Source organism: Anticarsia gemmatalis, chromosome 5 (genome assembly GCF_050436995.1).
Source record: "Anticarsia gemmatalis isolate Benzon Research Colony breed Stoneville strain chromosome 5, ilAntGemm2 primary, whole genome shotgun sequence".
NCBI classification, from domain to species: Eukaryota; Metazoa; Arthropoda; class Insecta; order Lepidoptera; family Erebidae; genus Anticarsia; species Anticarsia gemmatalis.
Window position 1 is genome coordinate 11,160,592 of NC_134749.1, and position 27,964 is coordinate 11,188,555.

The 27,964-nt window shown below is 35.5% G+C and overlaps 4 protein-coding genes across 6 annotated transcripts in view; 2 read left to right on the top strand and 2 right to left on the bottom strand.

Moving 5' to 3' along the window:
* LOC142973176 (uncharacterized) overlaps window positions 1-6,091 on the bottom strand; it is a 49,931-nt gene extending 43,840 nt beyond the window's left edge. Inside the window, exon 1 of the mRNA XM_076114782.1 lies at window positions 5,039-6,091. Within this exon, the coding sequence (XP_075970897.1) occupies window positions 5,039-5,849 (811 nt within the window). The 5' untranslated portion in view covers window positions 5,850-6,091. The remainder of the gene's footprint in view (window positions 1-5,038) is intronic.
* A 2,001-nt stretch (window positions 6,092-8,092) lies between these two features.
* On the top strand, window positions 8,093-13,797 carry Ns1 (Nucleostemin 1). The gene is made up of 9 exons (XM_076114783.1): window positions 8,093-8,249; window positions 8,446-8,735; window positions 9,260-9,446; window positions 9,799-10,023; window positions 10,493-10,676; window positions 10,988-11,210; window positions 11,739-11,846; window positions 12,282-12,449; window positions 12,971-13,797. Exons 1-9 carry the CDS (start codon window positions 8,231-8,233, stop codon window positions 13,301-13,303), a joined length of 1,737 nt encoding a protein of 578 aa, XP_075970898.1. The 5' UTR covers window positions 8,093-8,230; the 3' UTR covers window positions 13,304-13,797.
* A 4,038-nt stretch (window positions 13,798-17,835) lies between these two features.
* On the top strand, window positions 17,836-25,168 carry Calr (calreticulin). The gene is made up of 7 exons (XM_076114784.1): window positions 17,836-17,996; window positions 18,137-18,241; window positions 18,483-18,718; window positions 22,250-22,447; window positions 23,128-23,337; window positions 24,060-24,398; window positions 24,640-25,168. Exons 1-7 carry the CDS (start codon window positions 17,909-17,911, stop codon window positions 24,658-24,660), a joined length of 1,197 nt encoding a protein of 398 aa, XP_075970899.1. The 5' UTR covers window positions 17,836-17,908; the 3' UTR covers window positions 24,661-25,168.
* A 432-nt stretch (window positions 25,169-25,600) lies between these two features.
* The window catches only part of LOC142973180 (uncharacterized), an 83,556-nt gene continuing 81,192 nt past the window's right edge, over window positions 25,601-27,964 (bottom strand). For all 3 annotated transcript variants that reach the window (XM_076114785.1, XM_076114786.1, XM_076114787.1), the window contains exons 3-7: window positions 27,712-27,812; window positions 27,472-27,499; window positions 26,880-27,032; window positions 26,469-26,483; window positions 25,601-26,178 (exon numbers count right to left, since the gene is read on the bottom strand). In XM_076114785.1, coding sequence (XP_075970900.1) covers window positions 26,021-26,178; window positions 26,469-26,483; window positions 26,880-27,032; window positions 27,472-27,499; window positions 27,712-27,812 — 455 coding nt within the window. In that variant the 3' untranslated portion in view covers window positions 25,601-26,020. The remainder of the gene's footprint in view (window positions 26,179-26,468; window positions 26,484-26,879; window positions 27,033-27,471; window positions 27,500-27,711; window positions 27,813-27,964) is intronic.

The window sequence follows — 27,964 nt, forward strand, 5'->3', positions numbered from 1 at the left end:
TAGCATAGCTCATAAACAGGTTATTTTTAGATTTTATGTTTATTTATTCAAATGCAATGCTCCCTATTTGAATAATGATAAAAGGTTAACACGGTCGGTGTTTAATTTTGATATGGGGTTGTTCTATAAACAAAAAATGTGCCGTAGATAAAATATGTCGGAACAGAGATAATATAATAATATAATTAGAGACATTCATATAGATATATCGTTATGTTTAGATACTAGGACAAAAGAGATTTGGATTGTGAAAAGTATCATACTTTTCACAATCCAAATCTCTTTTGTCCGTAATTTTTGATAATCGTATACCTATCTATAATCGTCATATATATATAATCGTACGTAATTTTTGATAGCATACTTTAAGTATGCTATCAAAAATTACGTACGATTATTTTTTCATTTGCTATTGTTTATGTTTAAAACACGTCCATTTCATTAGTTTTATTTCAATTTTACTACGATCTTGACGTGAACACATAACAGAGAGAGCCTCTGCATTACCTCTGCATTTATAGCAATAGTATTATTATTATAAACTCATTCAAGTTATTGTAGAACACTTATTATGGATACACTGTCGCTGTACACTCCATACTTCGCATAATCAGCCAAGTCCTTGGCGACATCCATTTCCTGGCAACTTTTCCTCAATTATAATACAAACTTCACATTTAAGAGGATAGTGGTCGGAAACAAAGTTACGACAAAATGGCAACGGAAAACTATATTGGGAGCACTTAGTTTGGATTCAACGCCTAATTGCTGTTCCCAGGGCTTTGTTCGTGAAGTTAGCATAACTTTTTATTATCATTTAGAAGCTAGTGGTTTCTAACCGCGAATTCGCCGGAGAACTCTTCCCGGTTTAAAAAGTATCCTGTGTTTGTGTGTAGTAAATTTTATTAAAATCAGAGAAGTTGTTTTGTGAAAGAGTAACAAACATGCAACATCCAGACTTACAAACTTCGCATTTTTTTGTAGGGTCGTAGAATTGTACTAAGTAATTGATTATTGACATTTTTAGAGCAAAAAGGCTACTTTAGATAGCCAGTTTAGTTCAGGACTAAAAGACAAATAAAAACTATTTTATACGGTCTTATTGCCTCAACCTGTTTCTGCGTTAGTTTAGTCGATAGAAAAGAATATCGAATAAGTACTTAGCTATGCTATTATTACAACTTTCCATTGTTTTAAACTTTTCAATTACCACAAACAATACGCTATACCTCTATACAATACTGTAAAAAACAACCGTTATTGACATTGATACTGACTGTGACATTAAAACTGAGTATTTTTAAACCGAATTCATTAATATTTTACAGTTTTTATTAACAACTCAACGTTTTATTAATAAGGGCAATATTTTTATATAATCAACCTTTCGACGCCGTCCGCGCTCCTGATTAATAAACGTCAACTCTTTGTACCACTCTGTATTCTGATCCCTTAGGCGTTGTAACATTAATTGACCCTAGTAATAGACACTACATATTAAATAGGGTCAAAGACCTTAACCTACGTGCAGGTATGGTGAGAATCCCGCATTTTTTTTTACTTTTGAATGATTATATTCTATTGTCATAGTATGTTCGCGCGCGACAAGAATTTAATGAAGTATCTATTTAGGCACAATAGACAGTTGTCAACGCCTCTAAATAAATATTGATGTTAATGATATTCTTTGACAGATGTAATAAATAATGTTGTCATTATGTTTACAGAATACGGCCATGATTTAGTATTGCATTTTCGTACATACAACAATCGTGATTTTTACGACTTTTTTAAGATTGACTATGAAATACGTACATATCTTCCGGTATTCGTAGAATCGAGATTTAAATGAATATTCCTCGAAAAAAGTTATCTGAGAATGGAAAAATCGACCTTTAAATGCAAAAAAAACTTCTTATTTTACCCGGAAGTCGTAGAAAATTCATGAATTCTTTTACTAAGAAAATGAATGCTAAAAATATTCCGCTTATAAAAGATTAATATCAATACAATCTATACATTCAAGGATGCATTTCCAGTTCACAGAACTGTTATGTCTCTAGATAAGCTATCAGTATAGCGTGACGAGGTAGGGCTTGTGACGTTCACTAAGACTATGTTTTATTGTTCAATAAAAAAATATAAACATTATTTTTGCAATTACTTCGTCCACCATCGTTGTAGCCTTTAATTTCGTCTCCTCATTTAATAAAGGGGGCTTAAAAACACCATTACCTTGGTATTTTAGCACTATACCACTATGTCTAATGGGGTTTCGTTTTTCGCAAAACGTAGCCATTGTTTTTTTTTAATTCTTTCGACAGTCATAAACCTAATATTGTTGTACCTAATATTTTTACACACATATACTTTTTAAAGAGTAAGGAAAAAAATATAAAGTTGGTAAAAACATCAAACTCTTCATAATAAGCGTGAAAGATACACAATATTTACCGCCAAAAATAGTCGAAACCTTGATGTTTGATACATATCAGTGATAAAAGAATATAACAAGAGAAGCACGTCTTTAAAGTGTCACCGGCAGAACAAATACAGATGTTACTGTGTACTGATTGCGCGTCACTACCTGCGTGGAAGCGATAGCTATGTAAATAAACGTTTTAAAATGGCGACAAATACAAAATAACACTTGCATTTTACCTTATTTAAGAAGTACAAGTACCTACGCAGGTACGGACACCGGGTTGAAACTTTATTTCCATTGCAAAAATAATTTGTTTCGTTAATAGGTAAAATAATCGATTAGTATTATTTTAAATGCGTTGTTTATTGTTGCACAACACTATTGTGCATATTATTATATTCTCACTGTTATGAGAAGTTTTCATTACTTACTTAATTTGTTATTAATCTAAATAATCTAGTTTGTTTTCTAATTACACACAAACAACTGTAGCGTATTACGTTGTAAAATAAACAATGGGTTGTTTAATTTATTTCTTTACATAACCACATTTAATTTACAATTTCCGAAATTCAAACAATACATAGAAAACAGAATAGACATTGCAACAATTTCTAGTCAATGGTACACAAACTAGAACTAGATTTTTTTACTTAGCGCTTTCTGGACGAATAAAAATTCTAGCTTTTTTATTACGGTTTAGCAGAGCACATAATCATATTTTTTATTTATTCAGCCTATAAAACATTACAGCGTTACAGGTATCAACTACCTAGATAGATCAGTATACTCTCGGTAAATATTCGTGCCAGTTTAACGGCTTATGGATAAGTGTCGGATAACCTATCCGATAAATGAAGTAACAGAAAATTAATGTCAGAAAGCTAACTAATATTTATTTTAAACGTTATTGCGTTTACTTACGTTAGAAGGTTGTAGGAAAATGAAGTACCTACCTAGGTAAACTTAATTTTGGTTTTTAAAGTGGGTAGGTAGGTATAAGAAGGTACCTACTCTTTAAACTTATCAAAATCAATATTTACTACTTTCTCAAAGCTCATAAAAAATCAACAATGATACAATTTAAATTAGGTATGTAATATGAAAAAATGTTTTTGAATGTCAGTTATAAATTGAAATGAGAAAGCGTAACAGGAATTTTAAATAAGAAACCGACCACTATGTTATTGCTGTGTGTGTTTAAAACAAGTTTCTTTTGTTGATAACCCAACAGAAAATGTCTGGAAGTGTCGTTGACTCCTGCTGTGTGTTTTTATTTCATACATTTATGCATGAATATGTTAAGATAACATCAATATATTATATTTATTTATAAATTAAATGCAAGTGCTTGCATGTCTACATGTAATAATTTTTTTACACTAGTCGTCCTTGCATTCTGCTTTAGTCATATCTTTGATTGATGTTTGATGATTAATGTTTATTTGCGTTATTTTACGTAGATTAATTGTAGCATAGATAAAAGTACGTAGTCCGTAGCGTATTAAATTACGAGGCCGGGTGGACGTCACACGTAAACGTAGGTAGGTATCTGTCTTGTAAACTCTATAAACCTAAGCATCCACAAGCATTTGTTATCAAAGCACGTGACACATGACAATGCCTAATTAAAAAAACAAATAGGAAGATGTATTTGGTTAATCGGCATTTCGTTAATAATATAATACCTATTATGTAGGCACGTCTAGTTAAAATTACTTTGTGTAGGTAGGTATCTACCTGCATGAAGTAACTAAAGTCACTTCTTTTCGTTCTGCACCTGGCTTGGAAAAGAACAAAATGCATAATGGTGGCAATGGATAAGTGCCTATATGATTATTGTAATTTTCTACACTGCCAGTTTTAAAAATCTTAGAAGAAGAAGTAAGCGTACGCCTACTGTACCTAACAGTAGGCGTACGCTACAGTGCCTAACAGTTTCGTGAACCCGAAGTTTCGTTACAATTTCGACGCTATAGTTAATGTTTTCACAATCTGCACGTTTGGCGCAGCGGTTTAAGCGGTCACCTCGCCGCAACAACCGTAGCGCCGCGTGTGGTGGGTTCGAATCCCACCCGGGACAAATCTTTGTGTGATGAGCACGAGTATTTGTCCTGAGCCTGGATGTCAATTTATCTATATAAGTATGTATTTAGAAGTATTTAAGTATGTTTATCAGTTATTTGGTTACCATAGTACAAGCTCTGCTTAGTTTGGAATCAAATGACCGTGTGTGAGTTGTCCAATGATATTTATTTATTTATTTATATTTAATCAGTTAAACTTGTCTTAAAAATACTTGCAAGAAATATTTGTACAATGATTACACTCTTTATCTTGTAAAAAGGAAATTGTTTAGTGGCGCCAGTAACAACAAAACACATTATAAAATGAAATGCAGCTAATGATACGATAGTCCTACAAATGATAAGTCTAGTGGTAATCACCAATTATCTCAACAAATCAGGGTCGTTCGCGATAAGTCACGCAAGTGGCTGGCGATATAGGAACCGACTTTGTGTGTGTTGTAAGTTTGTAATCTCTAACAGACATTCTATGAAATCTCTCATGCAAGTCGTGCTCTTTTGTTCGGATGTAGTTTTGCGATCTTACCGTTAAATGTGTCGTATGCTGTAGGCTGATATTCCTCCCGGAACGTGTCCTGCGCGTAAGCAGCTATCAAGGAGCTCTTCCCCACAGCTCCATCCCCCACCAACACACACTTTATCTTCTCCTTCTTGCCACCCTTCACCTTCCTCCTGTCCTTTATCTGAAACATCCGATTCAAAGTCCGTCTGCTCTTCTTGTCCCTCACCGCCCACTCGTTCACTTTATCACAGCAGTTCAAGTCTTCAGAGACATCGTCTCGTATCACAGTGCGACCGTTCTCCTCCGCCACCTCCGAGTAGTCGTAGTCGTCGTCGTCCCGCCGCGATATCGGGAACTGGCTCGGACTGTGCACGCCGAACACGAAGGGCCCGTCTCTCTCGGGCACACGGCCAGCGAACCCGTTCGCCGGAGTCGGAGGCTTCGCATAATGCACTACCGGGGCACGGTACTGATTCGAAAGGTAATCGTCTGACGCCTGCGGTTCGAACCTAAACACTAGTTCCGCTTCCCTGCGGTCTAAACTTAACTCAGGATTAACTTTATCTTGAAAGTATCCGACTTTCTCACGCGCTCTCGCCTCCTGTAATCGCCTTTCGAGTTCGACGTTGGACGGTTTCCAATAATCTGGTCGGTATTCGTAGGAATAATCCGTGGGCTGGTTCCTCGGCGCGGGCAAGGGCCTGTGCGGACCAGTGTCGCGGGGAGGCGCGCGTGGTGGGACCATTAGAGGCTTTTGCGGTTCCGCCAACAACGGCCGGCGCGCCGAGAGGTTCGCGTTTCTGTTAAACATGATCCCTTCTAAACTGGGAGACATTTGCACTGTCACGACTGGCTGCGTACAAAGAGATTAACACCGTATGCGTTCGCGCACATTACTCGCGCGATGTAATCGGAATATATCGCGGTTTGTGGAGCGCGCGGGCTCGCGGAGCGGCGTGCAGTCACAGCGGAGCGTGTATCGCGACTGTCTCGGCATGGCGGTCGGCGGTAGCCGCGCGCCCCTCGCCCGGAGAGAAATGACCTGTTGCTTCTGTTACCTGTTCAGGTACAAGCGACCGTTTCGCGAGCTAAGCGCAGCTGCTGCGTGCTAACAAAGCCCGTCATATGGCGACGCCAGCCGCCGCACATAGCCCGACTGTGACCAAGGAAATTCATTCACGATATCCAAAGATGAATGAACGACGACGTGTTTTGTTTACCAAATGTTTTATGTTTACATATTAGGTGTACCAACTTTGTTCGGTTATGTGTTTATCTTGATATGGTTGTAATAACGACATAATTGTATTATTATTTGTCATCCTAACATGTACCTGACTACCCAGCTAGGTGTCAGTTAAGCAACTAGCTTAATAACAACTCACTATATTATTATTTTTTTATAGACACGCAGAGATCTGTCAAAGCCATATTATTATTATTATTTAACCTATGTAGGTATTAGTTAAATTAGGGTAATAGATAAGAACACAAACTTTTCATCATACAAACAACTAGATCAGACATTTGGAATGAGACCTAACTTTTACGAAAACCTATTTGTTATAAGAATATGGTCTATCAATGAACCCAGGGTCAACTTCTAAAGTATAGACTTCGATTGTATTACGAGGTAGCGATTTAATTATGTGAAATCGCAAGTAAGATTAAAGTGCATCTAAGTGAGATAAGAAGCATGTGTCTATTATGCATTGACTTAAGAAAATGTATAAAAAATAATATAATATGTCGGTAGATACTTAATTATGAAATGTTACAGGTAGATAATAAGTTATCTTACATATAGGTATATTATTAAGTTATAATCAGTAAAAAATACCGCTCAGGACGGTCTCTGTGATCTAACCTGCTAACCAAGAGATGCACCTCGAGTTCGATTCCCAGCTCGTGGAATGCGCTAATGGTAGTTTTTATTTTTTTTAACATTTTTCAAATTCAAATTCAAATTCAAAATTATTTATTGCAATCAACATTAGTCCGGTGTTATCATGCCCGATATATAGCAATAAGCTCTTCCCCCTTTTACATAGACTAATATTAATATTGTAAACGGCGGTTTGCATTTCGAGCGAACAATTTTTTAACAGAAATAGTATTAGCAATTTCAAGAAATTTGTCATCAACAGATCTTGCCCAAGAAGAAAACATTGAACAGTATCAATGTATGGTAGGGTTTATAGCCTACCATACACTGATACTGTTCAATGTTTTCTGTTGAACATGAAAATCTACAGATCTTTATTTGAACTGTCCATACATTAATTTAAGAGTACCTATTTTAAATTTAAGAGAAATAAAGAAATGGTTCTCAATTGATAGTGCCTAATATATTTCATTCACCATTTTCGTAATTTTTATTTGGAGTTGGTGTTCGTCTCAAATAGTTTAGCAATTACTTTCTTTTCTCACTATGCAAGTCCTTCATTTTTTTTAACAATACTTGAATAAATAAATTGAAAAATAAATCTTTAAAAACTTTTTATGATGTGTGTTACCTACCTACATTATAGGTACCGTGGTGTTACACGCTCAGTTCGTTTTCGAACGAAACTAAAAGTTTTTTTTGGTGTGTAGGTATAGGACACCGCGAGCTGCAGAGTACCCTACAATAAAATAATATAGGAACTGTAAAGAACTCTCTTGTCTTTAGTTTCCCTTTTTTGGCCATAATTTTTAATTTTCTTATTTTAATTTGCCTTAAAATATCTAGTATGATACAAAAAACTAACTTGAAATCGACAATGTCACAAGACGTCCGACTTCATTAATTATTTAAACGTATTCGATCCAAAAATTATTTAATAAATGTTTATAAAGTGGTTATTTTTAACCTGTGGAAAATTAAGCAGCACGTGTTTTTATTTTGACATGGTCTGACAGATGTCAAAGACGACCATGCTTTGAAGTGTTCCACTGTAGCTTTAGACTTCTTTTAATTTGATAGCATTTTAGTGTGACGCAGAAAGAGATAAGAGATGTACAAAATCTTATGAACAAAAGAGATAACCGTTCATCGCACTGAAAACGTATGCATTCACATGGCTTACTTCATGTGTCAAGTGTTTAAACTGTCATTGTTGAAGTGAATTGGTTTGGTTATGTTTAGAAAATAAAAATTTTATATTTACGCCACATTTTAATATTACGCCACGTTATAATATTTATTAATTTAGGTGACTTAACCCCTTCTACAAAATGGCGAAGTTCAAATTGAGTAAGTAATGTGTTAATTTCTGAAATTATCGTAAAATTATTTTAGCTCCAAACTAAAGATTACTACCAATTGTGAAACCGATATATTTATTGCTATTTCACGGCTGAAAACATGTTTTAAGTCAATATAGATATACTACCTTGCTTATAAGTAATTTACTGTTACTTAAAACCTAATTATTTATTTAATTCTTCAGAGAAACCATCAAAGCGGACACCAGCACGCCTGCGTTACAAAATAGAAAAGAAAGTAAAAGAACACAACAGGAAACAAAAGAAGGAAGCAAAAAAGAATCCCAAGTCTAAGAAAACCAAACCTATTCAGATTCCAAATGAGTGTCCTTTTAAAAACGACATCTTGAAAGAAGTTGAAGCTGTTAAGAAACACAAAGAAGAAGAGAGACAGAAGAGAAAAGAGTTGGCTAAACTTGAGAAACAGAAGAAGATGGAGGAAAAGAAAAATAGCAATGTCAGCATGGATACTTTGGTAAGTATTAACTTGTATTATGTTATGTTGTGTTACATTGCGCATAGAGCCTGGCAGCCATTATAGGTATATTACTACAGACCCTAGTTTAGCTGAAGAGTTTTTAGGTATACAAAAGCATCATTTGGTACACTTTACACATCCAAAGATGATATATTTCTTGACATTTTAGATTAGTTAGTTTGCTAGATTTTCAATTCATTGATATGATGTGAGGTCCTTTAAATTCACCTCTATAGACAGTGTACCCATTATTAAGTGGTTCAGAAAACTAGTATTTTAGACTAAGTACTTCTATGTTAAATAACCATTTCCGTAGCCTAAGATTTTTCTAATATAAGTGTTTTCTAAATACCTAGTAACTCACAGTTTGGTAGCATACCTGGTGTATGGCAATAGGCTCACCATATAACATAAAATACACAATATAAATGGTGAAATGTGAATATTTTCCATACACCTCTTCTTGTAACTTACTGTATAAAAGATGTTATAGAAAAATATCACGAAATTATATTTTCTAGGTAGCAAATGCAACAGCTAGAGGCAAAGTTCACGAAGCATTCAAAGGTGATGAACAGTCAGACGATGTGGAGTTTGGCAAGGACAGGAGGCAGGAGAACTCCCTCAAGACTTACTACAGAGAGTTCAAGAAGGTCATCTCGGAGGCTGAGGTCATATTGGAAGTGGTTGATGCTAGGGATCCTTTAGGTAAGCCCTTATATGTGTAATTCTATACCATTGTCCTATGCTTGGTGGGATCGGCTTTTAGGTAAGCCCTTAATACGTTTAATTATATTACATACATAATACTAAATACAATCCCACCTGTTTACCAAAAAATGCTGCTGGCTTTCCCTAAAAACAACTTGCACGAACATTGATACAGGACCATTGATAAAAAGGCTATGTGCCATTCATGCTTTAGACATATTAAAGTATTTTTATCAGTTATTTGCTTACCATAAAACAAATTTTGCTTAGTTTAGAATAGGATGATCATGTGTGATCGGTCCAATGTTATTAATTTATTTATTTTTAAACTCAAAATCACATTTTTCAGGCACAAGATGTGCTCAAGTAGAAGAAGCAGTGCGTGAATCAGGCAAGCGTCTCGTCTTAGTCCTCAACAAGGCAGATCTCGTCCCGCGCTCGAACCTCGAAGCATGGCTTAAGTACTTACGTCGCACGGCACCTGCGGTACCGTTCAAGGCTTCCACACAAGATCAACAGCATAACCTTGGAACTAGGAAGATGAAGCATGTTGTTAAAGAGAAACAAATGAAAGGTGGGTTGTAAGAAAAATATGGAGATTGGTTTCCTTATAATATTATTATTGCAACTGTTTGGATGTTTCGATGTATATTTCCTTAATCACGTCAAAACTAGTGAATACATTTTGATAGAACTTTGCACAGTTTATAATTTGGCATAACATCAACTGAATTTTTTCCCCAAAAAATGTTTCCACTTAGACACAGTTGCAGGCAGAGAGTCATATTTATTTTTCACTATTGAATCTGGCTGTACTCTATCTGTAATTATCAATTTCTTTTCATATTTAATTACATCTTTAAAGTCAATATTATACCTGTATTTAAGCCATATAGAAATCTATTAATAGTTTGACATGACCAGTCACATGACACAATGTCTTCAACCGACAGTTGGCTGGTGTGTCAGACTCAAGGCTTTACCCTTCTCTCATTCCCGGATAAGACTCCAAACAGTGTGACAATAATCATCTATTATTCCAGGTTCAGCATGTGTAGGAGCGGAGTTGCTAATGGGCTTGCTGGGCAACTACTGTCGCAACAAGGGCATCAAGACGACGATCACCGTGGGCGTGGTGGGTCTACCCAACGTTGGCAAGAGCTCCATCATCAACAGTCTGAACAGATCCAAGGCTTGCAATGTTGGCAGCACACCTGGTATTACCAAGTAAGAAGCTTATTATATTATAAATGAGAAAGTTTGTGAAGATGAATGTTTGTATGTATGTATGTTTGTTAGTCTTCCACACCAAAAGTACACTAATTGTGATAAAAAATGGATTACACACTAGTTTATGACCTAGATTAACAAATAGGATCCTTTTTATCTTGGGAAACCTAATCAGACGAGGTCCTGGGTAGAAGCTGATACATAACAATATTTTTAATATGAAAAACATAACACTTAAACAGACTATCGTATTGTAATATTTTCTCTTGCATATTAGTATTTCTTTCTAAACCACCATCTTCTTCCAGACAAATGCAGACAGTACAGCTGGACTCGAAGATCAAGATCTTGGACAGTCCCGGCATAGTGTTCCACGCGGGGCCGGAGAGCGACTCCAGCGTGGCGCTGAAGAACGCGGTCCGCGTCGCCAGCCTCAAGGACCCCGTCACGCCCGCCGCCGCCATACTGCAGAGAGCCAACAAACAGACCCTCGTCGAACTTTATAGTATACCTGAGTTTAATACACCACAGGTAAGTCCTTCTTGTATATTTACTGTCGTCCTGGTCGATTTCAACTACGGCGGGCAGTTTCATTGAAACCAGCCAACTGTACAGGTTTTTGTTTAAAGTTTCCAAGTGTGTGCACAATACACAGGTACACTCTCTATTCCTTTACTATCATAGTCTAGTTGGACGGTAGGCACCGGTTAGCTATCCCCAGAATCTTTGTTTGAAAATCTGATAAGCGCCTAGCGGCGATATAGCGGGCGCCGTAGGAACAATTTTTGCAGTACATTTTAATTGTGTTGGCTATGGAGAGAAACCTCTTTATACATTGAAGTCATTGAAGGCCCCTTAATTTATTGAAAGAAAAACTAATATAGCTCATATAAATCAAAAATCTAAATTACTTTAAAGACCTAAGAAACCCATTAATATTTAAAATAAATTTCCTCCACGACCCATATTTTTTCATCTTGTACATTATAGGGATTTCGAATAACAATTATTTTGCTTTAGCTACCGTGTTATTCAATTGGTTGTTGATTTTTGTTGTAGGAATTCTTCGCACACTTGGCGTCTCGTATGGGCAGGTTCAAGAAGGGCGGAGTGCCGGACCAGGAGGCCGCGGCGAAAATACTACTTAATGACTGGAACACTGGCAAAGTATGTAACACTTTACACCTTTTACTGGCTAAAATTACTTAACTACATACCCTCTTACTCATAAACATACTATAAACATATTTTAGTTAAAAAACTACTACAATATGTTTTCTCTTTTTCATTTCGATTAGGAGTGAAAGAAACAAAACTCTTTATAAGCCTTTCATAACTTCATATATTTTTCTGAATAAGAGGGATAGTATAAAACGAAGGCACTTTCTACTGTCTGTCCCTATGTATGTTTAGATCTTTGAAACTACCTTACGTATTCTGATGCGGTTTCTTGTATTGGATAGAGTGATTCAAAAGTACAGTTTATACGTAAAAATTACTTTTACGCGGTCTAAATGTTATAAACCTTTATCAGCCGCAAGCCTTTCATACAAGGCACTACTAACTCGTTGAACTATAAAGAATACTGTTTTTTTTTCATAGGTGAGGTATTTCACACTGCCGCCCGAGACCCCAGACTCGGAAGTGCACGTGGACGCCAAGATCGTGTCGAGTATCGCTCAGGAGTTCGACATCAACTCCTTCGAGGCGATGGAGACTGAAGCTATCGATGAACTGGCCTCGCACGACACAGGCGTTGAGGGTATCACGGTAATATATACTTTTTATTGTTCTTGTTTATAGTTGGAAACTTCAGTCATTACTTGTTGTATGGGAAACTTGACTTTTATTTTATCGCATATTCGTCAGTTTATTAAATTTGTTAAACTTTATAAAATCTGAATATTATTTTATCTGTTATCACATTTATTGTAGCTGTATTAACAGTCTCTCAGCCCATGTCTGGTGGAAAAACAACCAGATACTAAAAAAAATACAATAAATGTGGTGGAATGTGTTGTTTTTTTGTCGCGACTTAAGATTAAATAAAAAGCCTTATAGATTTAGGGTTAGAAACTTGGCTCTACGTCAGATCTGATGACTTTTTGGTAGTACGAGCTATACGGTCTCGTCTTGGCAACATTTTAACATATTTTTTTTGTAGGATGTTATATTTATAAATAAATAATTCAATTTAACCCGTTAATTTCCCACTGCCGGGCCAGGGTCTCCTCTCGTAATAAGGGAGGGGTTAGGCCTATTTAAGTAACGAAAAACCTTTCCTTTTTCAGATTTCAAGTTCAGGACCCGTAAAAGCAGCTTTGGAAGACGACATGCAAGTTGACAACGAAGATACGACACTACTCCCTAAAACAGTTAACATCAGATCTAAGTTAGACAAATCAAATAAATCTAAAGAAAAGTCCAAAACAGACCCGGAGATGCTTCTAGAAGGAAACATGAAACAGAACAAACTTAGAAAAATGCAGTTCAAGAAAGATAAAAAGAATAAAGCAAGGACTGAGAAACAAGCCGTCAATTTAGCTGATGTATTAGAAAATGTATCACTTACTACTTATAAGAAGAAAGATGATTATGATTTTAAGGAGGATTTCTCGCTTTAGTTATTTTGTTTGAAATTAAATTTCTAAAAGGTCCCATATCCTTTGTCTAGCAGTGTAAATATGGAGCTTCGTAACCGAAACAATTGGATATCCAAATTTCTATCCTCGTTAAAGATATGAAAGTTCCGGATAATTTACAAAGGTCAAAATTAATAACCTATTTGTTTGTTCACGTTAACAATTGTATTAAAATCTAATAACTGAAACGATAATCGGAAATAATTTTATATCCGTAATCGTGTCCGATACCGATATAATTTGATTAATATATCCGAAATCCTTGCTTGTAATAAAGTATACGTGCCCTTTTAGAAATTACATTTTCTATTGGTTTTTAAGAACATAATAATATGTATTAAGCCATAAAAGTCAACGTTAAAAGGAATAAGTATATATCGTTATATAAGAAAGTATTTTCTTTGTAATAAAGACAATATTTGCATATGTACGCCTTATCTGTTTCATTTGTTGTATAATAAATGTAAAAACCTGAATATTAGCATTTTATTTTCTTACTACAATTATTGTTTGCACAAATGGAGCGAAATTACAAAAAGAATACTAGCGTATTCCGTATAGATAATGGAAGGTAACAGACTATGGAATATCAAAAAATATATTATGGAATCTTAATTTTTGGTACAAAAAAATGGGCCGCACTCTTACTTATTTTAAGCTTCACTTTACACTGGTTAAAACTTCATCCAAATCTATTCAGCTGTTTCGGAGGAAATACGTGACATGTGATCATACATAATGTCCAGTAAAAGGCATTACTCTACTTTATGACAGAGCGTGGTTTTTACCCAGTTAATGTCCATTTCAGTAGGTACCTAAGTGCTGTATTATCAGCTAATAGGTACAACTATTCAGGAACTTGACGGCTGAAGTAACAACAGCCGCTCGGATCGATCGATCTTTCACGTTAAGCTATGCTTGCCAAGGTTGGTAAGTGGATGGATGGCTATATAATAAACCTACCAAGTGTTTCGGAAGGAACGTTTAATGGAAGGTCCCGGCTGTCATTTTCAAAGATGTTTGACAGTCGTTACCAGTAGTCAGAAGCTTGAAAGTCTGACAAGACAACCAATCTTACCGAGGGGTATTGTGTTACAACCTAGGTATCTGGATTTTGGAAGGCCGATAAGAAGAAGATAATTCTCTCCATATTAACTACTGGTATTCAGCTGGTACCGGTGAGACTGGAAGTCGGACTCAACATAGTTGGTAGAAAGGTTAAGCTGATATAAACCTAAGTGCAGAATTATCAGCTAATAGAACTCTTGAAAGTGCATATAAACGGGTACTAAATGTATCGATCGTTTTTAAACATAAAGTTGATGTTAATTACAGTTTTATTTCACATTATCGTTTAATTGCGAACATGTGTTATATTGTTTAATCAACTCGGTACTGACGTGGACTAATAAGTATCCAACAAGTCCCATTTCATCTATACTAATATTATAAAGCTGAAGAGTTTGTTTGTTTGTTTGTTTGAACGCGCTAATCTTAGGAACTACTGGTCCGATTTGAAAAATTCTTTCAGTGTTAGATAGTCCATTTATCGAGGAAGGTTATAGGCTATATATCATCACGCTACTACCAATAGGAGCAGAGTACAAGTGAAAAATGTTACAAAAACGGGGAAATTTTTTAACGCTTATGTAACGCAAGCGAAGTTGCGCGGGTCAGCTAGTACCAAATAATTATGTATCGACATTTGTCACTTTCACGCTAAAACTACTTACTGAATTGATTTTGATAAAATTAGGTAAACTGATAGTTTATAATCTGTATTATCACATAGGATACTTTTAACCTCACGAAATTGTTCCACTCGGATGATGTCGCGAAAAAGATAGGGTATTAAAAAAAAATGTTAATGGTAAATAATTGACCCGTTTAACTTTATAGGTCGTCTTATCGATACAATATGATTTGTTATTTTATCATCAGAATATTGGGAAAAAACGTTGTTTTTTCATGTATAACTCTAGTTACAATCCAGTTTAAGCAACTATCGTAGTTAGCTTCTGTATCAAGCAAATACCTACCTAATGAGAACGACAATGTAGGTGTACGTCGTAACCATAGAGAAATAATGTATTCTGTTTTCTACGGGGATAATAAAGTGACCAAGTTGCGAATAGTTCCCTTTTATATAAATTCCCTTTAAACTTTCCTATGACGCGGCGACAGTGAGTGCTATTGCTATGTAAGTTTCAAGGTTCCAATCGACGGATGCAGGTTGAAAATAATTTGAACAATGTCTATCAGTAATTTGCGGAACAGTTACGCAAAATATATTACACACTCCCACAGAAACGATACTTATAAACTTATACATACGTCACGCCTGTTAACCCCGAATGTGTAAGCAGAGGCGTATAAAATACCCACCTATCCCGATTAACAAAGTTAATCCCATGTGATAGGGAGCGAGCCTGTCGCCATATACCGAGCATGTTGCCAAGCTCTGGGCTACTATTGACAAATATTCTAACAGAAATTATAAAATAACACTTTGCTCGACACTGGAATCGAACCCGAGACGTCGTGCTACAACAGAGCACAGAAGCAGATAACGAATAATTACTATTAATAAAATTTAAATAGGTATTAGGTACCTAGGTACTGATATTGAATGCTTTTGAAATGGAAACTATTGTATTTACCTACTATAAAGATAAGATAAGCCGTTTGTACTGTTAGATAATACATGCGAGGAAATGTAGGTATATAGGTGCTTCTGATAACGAAAAAATTGCAACATTACATACTTATGTTGTACTCTGTGCTCCATACATTTTATATTTTCTAGTATCGAAATAATATTGCATGCCTCTATCTCGTGCATCAAAGATACATTACAATTCAGTATTGTAGATGGGTATACCTACATATAATACATAATATCACGGCTATTATGCTAAAAGGCGTAGGTAGAGGTGTATGAAATACACCCGAGTTTTGCTATAGTCAATATTAGTCCCATATAATAGGGGGCGACCCTATTGCTTTCTTCCGGGCATTTCAACTCCGAACTACAATAGGTAATTGAGAATAATCTAATTTAAATTAGAAAAATACCAATAGCACCTACCTACCTACAGATAAGTAAGAATGCATCACTGAAAATATCTTTTTAAAGTTTTTAATTTGAATAGGTACCGCATTTCGGAACTTAACGGTATTTTAGCCTTACATACCTAAGTAGGTATTTAGCATTTAAATAAAAAAAAGGTTACTACATTTCGATATGCTTGAAAAAAGGTATAGCTATTCAGGTGTTGCCCGATCCACGATTCAAACCTGGTCATGCACGGTTACTTGCACTGCCGCTATATCTATACCAGTGAGGCACTAAGTCGCTTAAAATTTAAACGAAAGTGAAATTGTTTTTCGCTTTTCAGTAATGATTGATATTAGTAGGATTAAGTGATATTAATTAGGTAGGTACAACATTGTGAATCATATTTTAAATGGCCTTTAATGGGTAAACGGTGATAATCATCATTTAGGCTAATTACAATTTTACAATCGGCTGATAAGCGCAAAATTCTTTCAAAGGAATTAATATCGAACTAAGCAACACTTTTTAAGGTTTTTAATTAAATAGCTCTTGAAAGAAATTGTAAACTCTCCTATCCAACATGCTCTATGCAACGGTTAGCATTAAGTTGATACCTAGCATGGAATAGAATTCGTGACCCTCCTATGGCTGATGCATCTTATGACTTTATCCCGTGAAAATACCTCATAGCTCCAAATTTATTTACAACCTGAATAAATTGGTTAACCAGCTCAAGGCCATTCGTACCATAAATTATAATAATTATCATAATTAATATTACATATAGAGTAAAATCCAAAAAATGTATGATCAACAACAGACTAATGTAAGAAGTCCACGACATAGCTGAAACACGTAACAACAGCACACGCTGTCCCTCTCTGACAAATGAGTTTCGCTATTTCCCTCTCTATCTGATGCCATGTGCAATGGTGATTGGCGGTGTACAATATCATTTTAATCATCAATACTATGAATGAACTTTCTCGATCCTCAAAATATAACAAACAAATTAAACCAACAAGAAGATTTTTAATGGCATCAAGATCATCGACTTGTTGCTTGTATTATTGTTTATGCGTCAATTTCAACAATGTAGAATAACCAAGGGCAAATGCCTTTATTTTAGTAAAAAAATACGAAACCCCAACCAGCATTCGTATTTCCCGCTGATTTATTCATTAACGTCGTGTAGTGTGTTCAATTCCTATTTGCTAAGCGTCCACCAATGGTGGCTTTCCATCTGTCTGCGTAATTTTACGTAAAACGTCAAAGCTTTTTATCGCTAGCTCTTTCGCTCTTACTACAGTAAACGGCTTGCGTAATATTTCTTTCTCGCTTCCACTTTTCCCAATAGTATTACGTGTTTCGGGAGTCTCTTTCACACTAATGAACTTTTCATTGGAAAGAGAGAGATAAAAAAATCCTGAAGCTCACTAACCGGTCGAAGTAATAATAGAGAATTCGCCAAATTTTGAAGTTATTCGTGGCCAGTCCTTTGATCGCGGAGGTGGTTGTGTGAATCAAAAATGAAGTCCCTAGTGTTAGCCGTTGTCAGTTTACTGGCAATTTCATCAATAAATTGTGAAGTGTTCTTCGAGGAAACATTCCAAAATGGTAAGTTTATGTATTTTATTTAAAAACTTAGTTTCCGAGCGAAGCCGGTTTGCCGCGTGTGCGATCGATTTTCCCCTAACATCGGCAGCCGGTTTATTTTAGGGACTAGACGTGTTAAAATAGTATATTTTTCGTTTCAGACGCGTGGGAATCAGAATGGATATACAGTGAACATCCTGGCAAAGAGTTCGGCAAATTCAAGCTGACTGCTGGAAAGTTCTACAATGACCCACAGGAGGATAAAGGTAGGTGGAGCGGCCCCTTCTAATGTCTTAGACTTTGTTACATTCACATTTGAGCCGGTTATTTTTGTACTAAAATGTACTTTTAACTTAGCACGTATGCACGATTAGCCAATAGAGTACATGAATATGCAAAGTTCAGTGAACCCTTGCACATAATGTTACATTAACAATAGCGCCGGTAGCGCAACGTAAACATGGTCGTGCAAATCTTTGAATGTTATGTTATCCTGGTACTTCTCAGGTCTGCAGACGTCTGAGGACGCGAGGTTCTACGCGTTGTCGCGTAAGTTCAAGCCGTTCAACAACGACAACAAGCCCCTAGTGGTGCAGTTCTCAGTGAAACATGAGCAAGACATCGACTGCGGAGGTGGCTACCTCAAGGTGTTCGACTGCAAGTTGGACCAGAAGGACATGCACGGAGAGAGCCCCTACGAAATCATGTTCGGACCGGACATCTGCGGCCCTGGCACCAAGAAGGTGAGAAATTGCATTATCTCTCCAAACAAACATTGTCTCAACAGCATTGTTCGTCAAAACAATGAACTATGTTCAAACAGCGTCAAATTTATCAACAAAACTCCAGACGAAATTTTAGCAAAGTAAAATTCTAAAATTTAAATGCCATGACACTTAAATGTTAGATAACGAAATTTTATTACTCGTTCACATAGTAGAAAAACCAGTTTGTCACGAAAGCACATGAACATTAAAACTTGAATTAATAATTATACCTACCTACCTACTGATACATGCACAATTGTATAGTAATTGTTCGCGTTTGACATTGGTAGATCGTTGTCTTAATTGTGGAATACATACAAGGTTTAGCCAGTAATTATCCACTATTTGCCTTACCTATACATAAAAGAACTTAATACGTTTTATCGACATTACTTATTGAAAATAGGGACCCTAATCTATAATCCTATAAGTTCTAAGTAGATTAACAAATCCATAAAAATACGATATTTTGCCAAGAGTACAGAAACATACATATTAGTATACCAACATTCATCTATCTAACCCCCGGTTTCTGAGGTAGGTACCTACATTAAGCGGCAGTTTATCTCTTCATAGCGTTTAAGCTCATATAAACATAACAGTTTCAATAGATAGACTATCACTAAATGTACCTACCTCAGAAACCGGGCATAATTCGAATTGTATCGATACTCTCATTCATATCCTGCTATTGTGAGCTAACATTATTCCATTCTCTAAATCGCTCTTGAAAATCTTATCAATCACTATGAAGAAAGTAAAACAGCGTCGTAACTTAAAGTATTGAACTAATTTTTAATAGTTAAGTTTACGAGTTAACGTAGTGATAACAGCCATTATCAGGCAATCAAATACGTGTTACATTGCTCTACGATAACGTAACGTTCACCCAAAGAAAACATTGAGAAGTAATTGTATGTTTTAACAACTTATAATAGCTTCTGTTCGCGGTTTAGTCCGCCTAAAAACATTTGCCGGCGTAAAAAACACAGACCCTTTTTCCATACTGTTTCAAAACTACAACTATCTAACAACTATCTATGCAGTCATGAAAATCCGTTCAGTAGTTTTTGCGACAAAGAGTAATAAACATAGATTTAACAGAGTGTCGCATTTATACTTAACTATAATAGCATTAATAGGATAAAAGCAAATGTATGAAAAAATCTAATCAATAAGCTGTAATCTATGCTTTTAATGAGCTAGTAAAAATCGGTCGTAAGTTTCTAACACACTGTAATATGTTGAAAGTTATCGAAGGGATTACGTCCGCGCAGGTTTCTCTTGTAATTCGCTTGGAGGACGTCCGGCTAGCGCTAATCGGGATTTTAATATCCGCCTCTCGAACAACGCTACTAAAACTACAACCAACAAAGTTACTACTTTTCCTGTAATATTCGTAAATAAAACGAGCGTCAAAGTAAATAATATTCAAATAGAAAAGACCTGTAGCACTTTGCCCGTCCCGACAACGCACGACCTCATGATCTGCCAGTAAAGATAAAACAACTAATTCGGCGATTCTTAATAAAAAGCCAAAAATTCAGCCGATTATGTTAAGAGTATCGTAATCTAAACTCAAAAAATCATAATGTATTGGATGTATGGAATTTTGAATGATCGCGGTATACTTGGCCATTCGTGATCTGTAACAAGCGTGTGAAATAAAATTACTATGAGAGATAAAACATCAATTCAGTATGTTGCGTGATATTACAATTAAATGAAATAGAAACTATTCAGTATAATATATGGCTTTATATTAGCTTCTGCTCGCGATTTGCGTGAGAAGAATTCCCGGGTTTTTTTTATTTTTATACTTAAAAAGTATAAAAGTATCCCATGTTGTTAATCCCATGGTTTAAGCTATCAGTGTGCTAAATTTCATTCAAATGCGTCCATTTGTTTTTTCGTGTAACAAACATGCAGCCATCCACTGTTACAAACTGTCGCATTTATAATATTAGTAGGATTATAGCACAGCAGATTTTCATACAAAACTTAATTTTACGATGCTTATCAACTACTTGTTTTATCGAATTTAATTAAAAATATTCACGTAAGTAATTAATCGAGGTCGAAAGTATGTTTGTACAGCAGGAAATAAATGAAAAAAATACTTAAAATTGACACAATTGAGTAAATACCAATGTTTTTATATTTTTATAGATTATATTTAAAAAGTAGACCACAAGGCCGACATATGCACATACAAGTGGGTTTCAGTATGAGTCATCTTTTCTGAATAATAAAATTTAATAATGCATTCTTTATCTATGCACAGAAAGAACCATTTTCAAAATTGACAATGAGAATAAAACAATTTAGTCACCCATTTAATTGTTCTTTCTGAACTATTGTATTGCATATGATAAATTGCAAAGGCCTTCGATAAATATCGATTTAGTTCACAATCCACGATAACACTTTTACTAGGAATATTCAATAAAGCATTGAAAATGGACACGTTACACCGGTAGGATGTTGCGTAACCGCGGTTTTCCAATCGAACGGTTTCAGGCACTTACCTGTCAGTTTTTGATAATTAGCCAGCTTTACTAATTATATCTATTTGCTAATGAATAATTTTGTAATGTATAAATTACAAAAATAATAGTTAATTGCTTCTTAAAGTTGTTTACCACATTTCTTGAGGCCAAGCAAATTCCAAAACCTTGCTTAGCCAGCGTGGTGGCCTCGTTCGGGAGGAAAATCTTGCCTAGGACAGTCTTGTTTGTAAAAAAAATACTCCCGGACACCTTTTCTTTATAATATTAGACCATTTTAATACATATTTCAGTTATTACTAACTTTACGAGTATGTGCTAATAGTCTCTAATAAAAGGTGCGAATCATTTTGAATTGGACGTGAGATGAAAGTTCGATGACCTAACGAGTTGACATACATCTCATGGAATATAATAGATGCGAAAGTTTCGGGTGAACGTTCGTTCGTTACTCTAGCGTACCGGCTTGTTTAAACAGTCTGCACACTGTCTAGTGACGACTGACCAACGTAATTAACCGTTTAAACTATTTTACTACTTTTTACTTACAAATCGATGCACATTTTTACAGGGAAAACCAATAAAAAAAAACATATAAACCTCTTTATTTTTGAAAACGCTAAACTATCACTGATACTATTTTCTATGGTCGTAAAATGTTGAATACAAATTAATAAAAAAATACTTATCTATTTCTAAATAGTGCCCCGGTCCGACTTCGTCCGGGTAAAGTTATAGTACGTTTATCCCATTCCCGAGGGAATTTGGATCCCGTCGATCCCGTACAAACCTTGTACTGACAAATAAATTCACGAAAGAATGATGTAACTTGGTGCAGTTGTTCTAAAGTTATGCGCGTAAATACATTTCTATGGTTCACTTTCATTTATATGTATAGTAGATACATAAAGTAATCTCAATCGTACCTTCCTACATTTTCCATACATGCACTCGCTCAAAATACTGGCTGTTATTTTAAACGATATTATTTTTGTCATAGGTGCACGTAATCTTCAGCTACAAGGGCAAGAACCACTTGATCAAGAAGGACATTCGTTGCAAGGACGACGTCTACACTCACTTGTACACTCTGATCGTGAAGCCCGACAACACCTATGAGGTGCTCATCGACAATGAGAAGGTGGAATCTGGTGACTTGGAGGCTGACTGGGACTTCCTGCCCCCCAAGAAGATCAAGGTATTGTATAAAGAAAAACATTTTGCTTCTCGAACTACAGCTACTTAAAGTACGCAGTTTTTTTGTTCAATCAGCACTCACTTTTGCTTTCAACGTTAATGCATATTACCTTGTTATCTTCTAAGTATAGCTATCGCAAAATATGTTTGCAAAGGAGTCTTTTCATTAAATAACACTTCCAACTACTTGGTTGTTCATAAGAAAAGGCTAAGTAATGTTGAGTCATTTGCGGACGGAAGTAGGGAACTATGAATCATGAATTTTTCATTCTAGAACGTTACCTTTGATGTAAAATCATATGGTTTTAAAGCATTTGGCGTTTGATAGAATGCCCAAACCAATTACGCCAATGAAGATATAGTACTAAATAGTTCTCCCTACTACCTCACTATAAACATCGTCTAATGTTTTGAGTTGTGACACCATACAATAAGCATAACAATTGAACAGTCGTATCTTAGTAAAGGCACTGTGACAATACAACCAGGCCACAAGGTTTAACATTAACAGTATTTAACACGTCTTTTCTAACTTTGTATGCCGCAATATATCAACAACCCATAATTTTGCAAAAAATAAATACATAGAGTAGTTAAAGAGTTCAGGTGACTGACTATCATCTCTTTATACGCAGCCAAATAATCCTACAATATTAATTTACTTTTGTCTTTTTTGTATAGGACCCAGAAGCCAAGAAGCCCGAAGACTGGGACGACAGGGCCACCATCCCCGACCCAGAGGACAAGAAGCCCGAGGACTGGGACAAACCTGAGCACATTCCCGACCCTGACGCCACCAAGCCTGAGGACTGGGACGACGAGATGGACGGCGAGTGGGAGCCTCCCATGATCGACAATCCTGACTACAAGGGCGTATGGGCACCTAAACAGGTAAGATTTAAGAAATAAATTTAACCCATTAATGTCCTACTTAATTTATTGTGGGCATGCAAAATCCCCAACGTGCACTTGGTCAGCGAGGTGGATTCATGGCGAGATTTACCTTATTATTCAATTGTTATATTAATGACAGTCTTAAAAAGGTGTTTGTTATTTCCTAGTTATAGTTAGATCATTGTAGTTATAGATAAAAGTAAGAAAACTAGTTATTCTTAGGTGCTTGGTTAATATGAAAAAAACATCTGTGATACATTTTCTATTTAACTTTTCTTATAAGTATCTAAATCAATCACAACTATTAGTTTACAATTTCTTGGTATCGAAATCTTTTCAAAACATGTGACTGTCTTAGAGTGACGTCATCTGTTCGCTAATAAGTCTAATGTCGTCTGTTTGCATAACGTGTAGAACGTATGTTGACCCCTACACCTACCGTTATGTAGACATCAACATGTTACATCGACTGGTCTGCGCCCGCGCCCGGTAGCACAAGTTCAATAAACTGGAATTATTGAACTATGATTTTGTAATTCTTCCTGCAGATCCGTGCTATTTTATGCGTTTATTATGCTAAGTAGGTTAATGACTGTCGCGTATTTACGACCGTGCCTAAAAAAAAAGGATTCCATTCGCCATTTTTATCGACGTATTTATTCATTTTGGATCACTATTGCTTCTTCGAATACTAAATCTAATGGTAAATGTCTTTACAGATTGACAACCCCGCATACAAGGGACCGTGGGTGCACCCAGAGATCGACAACCCAGAATACACCCCTGACGCGAACCTGTACAAGCGCGACGAACTCTGCGCAGTCGGTTTGGACTTATGGCAAGTCAAGTCCGGCACCATCTTCGATAACTTCCTACTTGGTAATGACATCGAGGAGGCCAAGGAACGCGGAGAGGCCCTCAAGAAGAGGCTAGAGGGAGAGAAGAAGATGAAGAGTGAGCAGGACGAGGCCGAGAGGGAGAAGGAGAAGGCTGAGAAGCCTGATGAAGAGGAAGACGATGAGGATCTGGATGATGAAGCCAGCGAAGCCGCGCCTATTGTAAGTACAAACTCCACTTTGATCTACTTCACTATAGAAATCATCTAATTATGCCATAAGTCTACCAAATTTAACACTCTTTGTGTGTCTCGGAAATCCCATTCCTGTACAATGAGATGAAATTTTTGGCAAAACATATTCTTTTGTTCGCTATAATTAAAATAATTTATTATCATCTCTGAATGCGTGTCGGTTATTTATATTCAGCATGTATTAATGTACCGCGTTTCTTTGTTTACAGGAGGACCACGATGAGCTGTAAAGTGTGTCATAGTGTGTGTAAAGACAATAAGTATCGCCGGGTACATAGGTGAGCGTGTATGTGTGCGCGGGCCGTGCGTGTGGCACGAGTATTGTTCCAAAAACTTAGTAAGAACATTTAGTTCGTCGTCATAGTGTGCTAATAGTGTGTTACGTTCCAATCTTCTCTTCTATATGTATGATAATGAGGTGTAAAATTTTATTCACAATCGTATATTATTATAGTTTCAGCGTGTGACTCGAAATATTCCAAGTTGGGATGGTCGTCATATTTATTTTAGTCCCAACATCTGATTTGTATAAAGGTTGAAATCACGCTCAGTTTTTATTGTATTAATGTTAAATACGGCACTGTGTGTCGTCGAGTGCAGGGATTTATTGTACAGTGTTAGTTGGTGTAGCCTAAATTTTTGTAAGAATTTGACTAATGTTGTAGAATAAATCTGTGAGTGAAAGTTTCTCATTTATGTTGTGAAACGAGTCTGATTAAAATTAATATATTAAATTTATATTTTGTTTTATTCCCTGTAACCTATAACATGATCTACAAATTGTTTGGTATTTGACTCCAATATGAGTTTGTAAGTGAACTTTTCGGCCTATCTCAATAACATAATAATCTTTACTAATATTATCTTTACTATAATATTAATTATTTAATATTTAATATTATAAAGCTGAAGAGTTTGTTTGTTTGTTTGAACGCGCTAATCTCAGGAACTACTGGTCCGATTAGAAAAAATCTTTCAGTGTTAGATAGCCCATTTATCGAGGGAGGCTATAGGCTATATCATCACGATACGACTAATAGGAGCAGTGTACCAGTAATAAGTGTTACAAAAACGGGGAAAATTATGACCCATTCTCTCTTAAGTGACGCAAGCGAAGTTGCGCGGGTCATTAAATAATAATCAGGAATAAAATAAAAACAAGTTAAAAGATAAATTTTATAGAAATATTTATTAAAAATTGACTTGACTCCGTCTGCGGTGAGATTTTGTAAACAATTTAACTGCTCACAATAAAGTCGACGGAAACTGCCACTTTGTATCAGGGCATATCGAGATAGAGGCTTTTGCAATACATACCTACCTAGGTATTTTAGTATCTTTGATACATAAAGGCATAAGGTAATTAAACCTCATGTATTATTAATGTTTGTGTGGCTCAGAATGATAGTAAATAGTAAAGTTAAACTGTCCTTCGTATTATTCTATTTTAGATGAAGGTATTAGATAGCCTGAAGTTTCTTATGAATTAATATTGGCACATAGTCTTTATGGATCTGAAATAAAGCCTCGGGCTTTTTACAAATATTAGTTCGCCGTGATAGTCTTTATATGTAGTCTAAACATCTGATTTTATAAAGTAAATACATATGACAAAAACTTTACATAATTGGAAAATAGTTCTTCTAATTGGCTTTTGGGTTGAGATTTTGGAGTTTCTTTCTCTGGTGGGGCTTCACTTGCTGTCTGTTTCTCGCTCTTTGCCTTGTCACCAGTCCGCCCCCAAATAACTGTTTAAATATACAGAAAATATTAGTGACACGATTACTGAATAAAATGTAAGTAAGGTTAGTAGGTATATTAAAATTTAACAAAATGTGTGTCAGAGTTAGTTCATCGTAGTAAAACTAGATGTCGCTAGTTGTACAATTTAACGCATGATTGGATTTTTTTATTAGTATGAAGATAATTAATCAGTTTTAGAAACTATTACAAATAAATTGTACATCATTTTACATACATACATACATACATACAATTTAAATAGACGTAATATAAATAGCATAATAATTGAACTTACCATATTCGCCAACCACTGAAAAATAATATAACGTGTATTAGTAAGTAAAGTTTGTAACATTTAATAGTTATTAAATATTTAAAAATAATGAAGCTCTGATGCATAAACAGATATAACTTCAAATCCTGTTGCAACTAAGGCGCAGAAGTGTTTATAAAATATCTAATCCAGTTTAACAGTGATCTTAGGCCCATCTAATAAATTAGTGTACAAGCCAGGGGTAAGTTTACTTAATGATAATGAGAACATTTCCACAGAATTGGATAATACTCAAACGTTTTACCTAAGTCGTTAATCTAAATAAGCTCTAAACCAGCACACAGGATTAATTCTGTAGGTACTCTATTATATAATAAACAGGGGCTATAATTTATTCCATTTAAATAAATAAATAAACATTGTCAAGCTTACTTCTTTCAAGAGTTTCCCAGTTTTTCTCTTTAGTGTCCTTTGCTTTCTCTGTGGCCGGTTCAGGAGCGACAGTTGTAGGTGGCGCTGGTGGCGCTGCGGTTGGGAACGTGTAAACAAAGTCCCATTCTCGGCACGGTTGTGGCGATGCTGTCACTGGGAAATATGTCATTTTAATCTTTTAAAACTATTTTATGTATACACATACATAGTATCGCGTTTTTTTCCACTAGGGGTAGGCAGAGACAAAAGTACGCCATTTGGTACGATCCTTAAAAACTTGTATTAGGTACTTTATTAAAGTTGTAACGTCGTTTGCGTTTGAGCGTCAATTTATGAAGAGCTGGAATTGAATGTTCAGTATTAGCTTGTGGGTCATTACATCTGAGGATTTTACTAAACGCTCATTTTATTTAACACATGTGATATGTAACTATTCTGACACGCGAAATTTTCGTTGACTTTTTCAGGTAGGGCTAAAAACTATCTCTTAGGCATATCCTTCCGTAATTCTTATATGTATTATGAGACTAGGTGAAACGTGCCATATGTCGGTATGTGGTTAAACCAAAATAATAAATTATTAAAAACTTACCTTGATAACTGTTTCCAAAAAATAAGACCTGAAAATATACGAAAATGTCATTTAAAAATCACCAGCTACTACCCATTATGTACTCAAATAAATATTTATAAGTTCCTTTATTTTGACTTTTGAAATTTGCACTTATTGTTTAAAAACTCTTTCAAATATTGAAAAGCATAGTTCAGTGGCCTTTAGAACTAATTTGTGAATGTCTTTTCAAGAACGAAATTACTTTAAAATATTTCTTACCGAAAATGTGGCTATGAATATCGTTAAAGTCTGCATGTTTGTCTTGTTCGTGTGACGATGGAGGACAGCGCAGAACTCCTCGGCACTCCTAAGTTTATACTCTGTGGAACAACACACCTGATACGGTATATTACACGCTTATTAACACACGCTGTAGCAAAGAATATGCCAAAAAATATTTCCTTGTAGACATTTTGTCAAGGCATTGTATTGAGACAATTCAGTAAATAAAACATAATTTAAATACCTTTTG